Here is a 7,721-nt window from a genome sequence, read left to right as displayed (position 1 = left end):
AGTGTTGTGCTTCCATCCATCTCTCCTTGCCTTTGTTGCCCTTGAAGTTTTTATAGAGAATTTTATTTAATCAAGGGAGTGCACACATAATGAATGTTTTGGTTTCTTCGCACATGCCTTGATGGATCTGCTTACTTGTTACATCTCCATGAGTGAGCACACTTGAGTAGCCTCTTAGCCCTCGGCAAGTCGTCCCTTCTCTTGAGACTCTTGAGAGTTCTTATTGACTATATATCAATTTATAGAAAGAGAGGGAATGGCCCTTGGGATCAGTCTTGAGCAAAGTTGCCTCTCATCTTCATTTCTCCATAGCTACCATCTCTTCTTTTTCTCACATATGCATCCCTTTCATGGAGCTTTATTCAAGAATCCCTTGTACTACAAGGGTATGCATAGCTTCAAAGGTCCAAGCATTCATGTATAAATGATCTCCTTGTAGTCAAGTCCTTGAGCAATTATATCTCTAAAAGTAGAGCATTTCCAAAAATTTGCAGCTCCCACAAACAATTGAATCTTATAAAGGAGAATTGCTCTTATTTTCTCACTCCACCTTTTTTCCCCTTTTCCCCCCTTTTCCCTATAAGGTAGCGTGATCACAATTCACACACACCAAATATATCTTTGCACCACCTGGACATGTGTGCACCAAAAGGCTCTTATAGTAGGACAAGTCGTGAATCCATGCCAAAAATCTTCTTTGGTTGTCTTACATCTTGGACACATCCCAAATGTACTATCTTGGCTTGCAATTTACTTCCCAAAAGATCCCCTGCCAACTCCTTCCTTAGAAGGGTCATTTTGTGTGTAAAGGCAACTTTGACTTCTTGACTATTACCCATACAACTTGCTGAGGCTCATATTAACTCTCCAAAGCTTGTGGACCTCTAAGAAGTCACCATGTTTAGAGGAAAACACACACGATTGAAGTGCTCTCGTTGAAGAAAAGAAGATGCCTACTTTTGGTGTGTGTATAAAGTTAGGTCTTGTGACTACAAGTGAAAAGGGTTTGTCCATGTTATGTCATGCATCGAGGATGCTTTATATTAAACTACATCCATAACAATATAAATGTTGTGTTAAAGTTCCAAATATATGTTTTAAAAGTTTGATTTATAATTTTGAGGGCTTTTAGAAGTCTGTAAGTAATCTTGCCATGATATATGATCTAAGTGTTTCAAGGCATGGACAAGAATGAGCAATTTTCTTGAAAATGAAATTACATGGTAGCTAATTTTGAATGTATGTGCATGATTTTTGTGGGTAAACCTTATCGTGTGATTTACTCACTACAGGGTAATGATTCATGATCATAATGTCCAAGGGAACTTGGAGACTAATCTTCGAAATCAAGAGGAGTAACCATCCATGCTTGTTAATTTATCAATGCAGATGTGTTAAACAATCCTCATGCACATTTTAGCCTCGATGTTTTAAATCAATTGTTGTCAGAAGCATGAATACTAATATGTGAAGCATCATCTCCTTTTTCACTTTGTGTTACTTAAAATTTTGAGAGTATGGTAAATAAAAGTGGGCAACATATCCTCAACCTGACTGTCGTGTGAGAAATGAGATAGCTTAGAGCAAGTTACGCTTCTTGAGAAAAAGCATATTTTGTACTCATGGTTTATACGACGTTTTTAATATAGTTCGTGCTTTTTTTTTAAAAAAATGAACAAGGAAAAAAAATGAAAAAGGGAAAAAATTACATCCTTACAAAAAACAAAAAAATTTAAGAAATTGAGAGTATGGTGTGTTTGATCAAGAGGCCCAACTCCTGCAAGGGAGTGGTTGAGTGCATACAATGTACATGTATGTACTAAAGGCTGGCAACAAACGCCATTTAATGAGTGTGTTGGTTGCCCCGTACGTGTCTTGATAAGGTGAATGTGCGTGCTTGTGACTTCTCCATGAGTATGAGTGAGTACTAGACTAGTGACTAGAGTAACGAGTAGTCTCTTGGGCTCCCGGTTGGTTTGTGCATGGCACTGGGACTTGTTAAAAGGTTGGTTTGTGATCAAAAAAGGTAAATATGATTCACCGGAATTACCAAATTATTCGAGGTTATCTATAGAATTTTTGACCGGCGCTTTGACTAAAAGAAGGGGGGGCCAAAATGATAGGTAGCTTTAAGGCTGGAAGGTAGGAAGACTCGAAGGTAGGGAAGTAGGAGACACGCATTATTGGTCAGGTGTGGTGGGCCCAGAACCATGGCCCTAATGATGAATAATAGCTTGCTGCACGCCACGTTCCACTGGGCAGAAGGTGATGAGTCATCGAATGTAGTCGGGCTATAGGGGGACAATTCCTACGTGGCACGGACGCATGCCTTCTCCCGGGCGATGTCGGCTGCGGGTCCTTTTGAAATTGGGCAGCGACATCGGGGCCCGCGATCACGTGGGTCGTCCACTGCAGCCCGTGCTAGCAGCGTGGTGAATCGCATTGGGCCACGTTGGCTTACGTGAGCGGTGACTTGGAATAAACCAGTGGCCACGTCGGTTCACGAGCGTGGTGGGGTCCAAAAGATTAACAATTTAGGATGAAAGGTTACCAATTTAGGATGAGCAATTTGTGTATTTTGATGGTTTTTGGACTCCTAGCTAAAAACATTTTTCCTAAAGTACGCTCCCTCCCATTAAGAAATATAATATATATCATATGTGCCACCCATGACAGTTTGTATACTTATTTCACAAGGTTCCTTTTTTTTAAAGAACATAATTGTAAACTGCCCAAAAACATATACAACAGTCTACTATTTACAAATTATGTCTTCCTTCAGATCTTTCCCTGCATATCCTTGCCACATGTCACTACTTGATTAGGTTACCCTAGTAAGGTTCTAAAATGTTATCTTACTAGGTATTGGTTGTGTTGATTGATTTACTTCCCACATTCTAATACATTTAAATTTTAACGTAAGAAAAACGTAAGGTGGTTGTTTTCCCCTAAGCTTGGCATATGAACATTACATTTCAATGGCTCAATATAAAAGATAACTGGAAGTGATCTCTTTGTGTAGTAATTATATAGACACTTGTCCAACATGTAAGCTCTTTTGATTACGACGGGGATGGCCTCTCTCTCTCTCTCTCTCTCTCTCTCTCACACACACACACACACACGCACGCACGCACGCACGCACGCACGCACGCACACACACACACACACACTCTCTCTCTCTCTATGTGGATTAGTGCACGTGCCCTCTCTATCTCCCAAAGGTTACAAGATCCACTGGCTCTTTACAATTCTATTTGCATGTACAACGTGGAGTGAGAGAGCTGGGGTGTGTGCTTGATATGGAGTATAGATGAGAGGGCAACAATGGAGGTATAATGGGGTGTTTTGCAGGGAGTAGTGGAGTTTGAGGAGGTGAGGGAAAAAGAGAGAGGTCGCGAGAGGGACAAATGCCATAGGGCTTGCACAAGAAAGCAAAAAGAGTGAAGGGACGTAGTGGAGTTTGAGGAGGTGAGGGAAAAAGAGAGAGGTCGCGAGAGGGACAAATGCCATAGGGCTTGCACAAGAAAGCAAAAAGAGTGAAGGGACGTAGTGGAGTTTGAGGAGGTGAGGGAAAAAGAGAGAGGTTGCCAGAGGGACAAATGCCATAGGGAGTATTGGAGTTTGAGGAGGTGAGGGGAAAAGAGAGAGGTCGCCAGAGGGACAAATGCCATAGGGCTTGCACAAGAAAGCAAAAAAAGTGAACGAGGCTTGTCGATGGGGTGGTGGGGTTAAGGGTGTGCGTAAGGTAGGAAGTGAAGGGGGGCGTGTTGATGCTAGGGAAGGCTAACCATAGTAATAAGGTTTGGACCTTATGCGAGCATTCATCAATGCATGGAAACAACTTCAGGTGAATATACATGAAAAAAGGGATGTTTTTTTCCTTCAAAATATACATATCAACCAGTTTCTAAACTTCAAAACAATCTTAACACCAAATTTTAAGGCAAAACTTTTTTTTTCCAATTTAAGTCATAGAGAATATGCTAAAGGACGGTTTTCTTCTAGCACTAGAATGGACATTAGAGTATGTGGCATTAAGGTGCATGTGTCCAACTTCAAGGCATTCGGAGGTTGCCTCTTTACAACCTCCTTGAAAGAGATGCCAGTTAGTCTAGGTGTTGGGCCTCCACGCTATTAAAATGACTAATCACGAGCACAACGAAGCCATTATTAATTCACAGAAGGTTGCACTACAAAGGAGGGAGGGCAAACAAGGAGAGGGTTTACTGCGACATAGGATAACAATCTACAAAGCGGAGGGGAAAAAATGTACAAGAAAATAAGGCACCAAAAGACTTTTTTGATTTAAATAATTAATGTACAAGAAAATATGTACAACAACATGAAGTTTGAGTAGCTCATTAAATCGAGAAAATAGCACTAGGGTGCCACGGGTGAGTGTTATAAAACCCAAATTATGATGATGCCACGTAGACGCACGGACGTGCAGAGTCGGTAGGGGAGGGTGAGGGTAACCGGGAGTAGCCGGTTGGTCAGCCGAGAATTTATTCAAAGAGGGAGTAGGGTTATAATGATGCGGTGGATATTTGGCGGGATATGGGGGCTCGGTCGCACGCGCGGGGGAATCGTGCCATAGTAATGACATTGCCACAGTATGATTAGATCCCAATATTCTAATGCGGGGCAATTATTGCACTAATCAGTATAGTTTAAGATAGATTAAGTAAAAGGGCAAGTTGTTCGTCCTCTTCTATATAGACCTTTTCCTCGTCTTGTAGGCATCTCTCTTTCATTGTTGTTGGTGGCCTTGTTTCCTCTGGTTTTCTCACAAAGCTGTTGTTGATACCAATGACTTGTTTTTTTGCTCCTCAGTCTGTGTTTTTGTGTGTGCTTGACTGAGCCCTTCTCTTCCATATCTTTGTGCCTTCCGTTTGCGTGGGGTCTCCTCCTCCTTTCTATCCTGGAGCCTCCGAACCCTGTTCTAGTAACCTCAGTTGCCCCCACTCCTTTTGTTCCCTTCGAAAACCAGTAATTTTGCTCATTTTAGTTCGTCCTTGCCTTAGTTTCATGTTATAAGCTGCTCGCCCTTGCTTTAAGGCTCTTCAACAGCAGAAATGCAGATCTCTGATTATAAAGAGGACATTTTCCATATGGGATTCAATCGAATGCCTAACACTACCCTTGGCCTCTCTCTTCACAGTGCCCCCGCCTCCTCTAGAAGCAGTACATTTTCACTGGCTTCCTCTCCCCTCGGCAAGGGATCCCCCCCTAACAGATCCAATCAAGCTTTCAATGCTGCACCTCTGAGTTTCTTTGCCCCTAATATGGCCTTCAGCAGTAGATTAGATGAAGGTTATGTGAGACAATCACCCCCTGTTCAATTAGAGCTTCTTCCCCTCCGTCCCACTTCTCACAAACTTTCAGTTTCACCATCTCCAGCCCCTTCATTCCTGTGGCAACAACAAATTTCTGCTGCTAATTTTTCCACACAGTCTCCCATAATTACTAGAGGGATTGATGTGAACCAGCTTCCTTCGAGCGCAGATCATGATGATTTAGGAGAGTCTTCTCCAACAGGTGTTGGCAGGACCTCTGAGAGCAGTCTTCTGATGAAGAGAGAAAGAGAGAGGTCCTCTGATGCGGAGCAGGAGAGGACCTGCGAAGTAAGTTCAAGAGGCAGTGATGAAGAAGGAGAAGGGGGAGGCAGTGCGAGGAAGAAGCTAAGGCTGTCGAAGGAACAGTCTACTTTACTGGAAGAAAGCTTCAAGGAGCACAGTACGCTCAATCCGGTAAGGTTTGATCTTAAGCTCGTGCTTAAGAGGGATTTAATTATTCTTCTAATTTATGGGGCTATGTAGGATGGTCTTAAAAGGAAAATTGTAGTAGGTAACTCATAAAATAGTTTAAATGAAAACGTTGAGCTAAACATTAATCTATTTGCATTGTGTCTGCAGAAGCAAAAGGCTGAGCTTGCCAAGCAGTTGAATTTAAGGCCAAGGCAAGTGGAGGTGTGGTTCCAGAACAGGAGGGCAAGGTGAGGAAGCGTGATGGGAAAATATCCTAATTACTATGTAGTCTTGATAATTACATATGAGATTAGTTTAATTATTGTTGTTATTGACGTTGAGCTGCATGCACGCTGAATCCTCAGAACGAAGTTGAAGCAGACGGAGGTGGATTGCGAACTCTTGAAGCGGTGTTGCGAGTCGCTGACGGAGGAGAACAGAAGGCTGCAGAAGGAGTTGCAGGAGTTGCGGGCGATTAAGGTGGCGCCGCCTTGCGTGATCGCGCACGACTTGTACATGCCCTTGCCCGCCGCCACCCTCACCATGTGCCCCTCCTGTGAGCGCCTTGCCACCCACGCGCCCGACAACACCACCACCAACCTCGGCTTCGCCGCCAAGGCCCCGCCACCCAACGCCGCGCACCACCTCCACCACCACCATCGCTTCTCTCAGCAATCGCAACAGCAACAGCAACAACTACCCTCGGCAGCCTGTTAACCTCCTACACCACTTTGTCACGCATCACCAGCTTCTCTCTGCCAACGTGAGTACCCCTCTTTTGGCACTAACGTAGGGGCTCTACAGACTTACCACAAAGAGAAAGGATGTGCACCGTCCACTGCCCGCTCCCTAATGAACTTCTCTCTGTCGATCTGCTCACGTATAAATCCCGTGTTTAAAAACCTCCATCTTCCCATTTCCCCATGCACCTCTTTTCATCGCGAGGTTGCACCTCCTGCTATCGTGAGGTTGTTCTCAAGGGCCTCTTGTAATCAATTTACCCTTTTTGGAAATATCACAAACAGAAATTTGCGTCAACAGCGCATTCAGGAATTATATTAGCCTTCTGCAATTACTTCCATCTTGAGATTTCAAGCTTGTTATGGAAATGGTGAAGCTGTTAGTAACTCTCTTATAATAATTCATGCAGCTTGCCTCAAGAATGTGTTATTTTTGCAATAATCTTAATTTGAAAAGAGATTTTCTTTGTAAATATATCTAATGTATAATGATTGTAATATAAGATGTCTTTTTTTATCATGATGTTTCTAGTTGTGGAGTAGTTGTCACCTTTTCTAATGGTATAGAATTAAAAGAAAAGTGTGCTGTTTTTCCACTTCCAACAGTATCCCAAACTTTGTGGTAGCGACATCTTGGTAAGTTGGTTCCATGCCACAAAGTCAGTTGTCCTCACTAAGGCCTACGTTGAAATTCTACCAAACAACCAATAATATTATTTAAAACGAAATTGGCAACATGTTGCATCAACCATTATAAAAGTCAACCCGTAGACCTGTCTTCAAATCATCATTCAATCCTGAAATTGTCCGAACATTTATCAGATAATTACCACTTGAAAATTGGCATGATTGGTTTAGGTTGCAGATTGCCATCAGTTGTCAATTACCAGACTAGGGATTCACTACGCGCTTGATTGGACTAATTATTACTATAAGGTTGGACTAATTATTGTTACAAGGTGTCTAAGTATATAGACACGTTAGTTAGACTGTCGGTTGCAATACTTCAAGTATACTTCATTTTGTGAATAATTTTTAAAATTGCAGCTTTTTCAAAGGCTACAACACTAAATTGTATCCTAAGTACTCGGAACTTTGTAATGATTTCACAAACAAGTGCATGTTCTCTTTGATTGAACACATATTTTATACACAACTAGTTTTGTCCTTTTCTCAAGGATGTAGGTTTAAAGCATAGAAGTGAACCCAACTCTTTCACTAGAAACAAGGT

At 42.2% G+C, this 7,721-nt stretch overlaps 1 protein-coding gene across 1 annotated transcript; it reads left to right on the top strand.

The window, feature by feature from the left end:
• The first annotated feature begins 4,744 nt into the window (after nucleotides 1-4,744).
• LOC147606086 (homeobox-leucine zipper protein HAT1-like) lies at nucleotides 4,745-6,963 on the top strand. Its single transcript, XM_086792682.1, has 3 exons — nucleotides 4,745-5,753; nucleotides 5,919-5,998; nucleotides 6,116-6,963. The coding sequence occupies exons 1-3, from the start codon at nucleotides 5,079-5,081 to the stop codon at nucleotides 6,465-6,467; spliced, it is 1,107 nt and encodes a 368-aa protein (XP_086648808.1). The 5' UTR covers nucleotides 4,745-5,078; the 3' UTR covers nucleotides 6,468-6,963.
• The last annotated feature ends 758 nt before the right edge of the window (nucleotides 6,964-7,721 follow it).

Source organism: Cibotium barometz, chromosome 58 (genome assembly GCF_041138505.1).
Source record: "Cibotium barometz isolate CiBa-2024 chromosome 58, ASM4113850v1, whole genome shotgun sequence".
NCBI classification, from domain to species: domain Eukaryota; kingdom Viridiplantae; phylum Streptophyta; class Polypodiopsida; order Cyatheales; family Cibotiaceae; genus Cibotium; species Cibotium barometz.
Note: the sequence above shows the minus strand (reverse complement) of the source record. Positions and strands in the feature narration are given on the sequence as shown.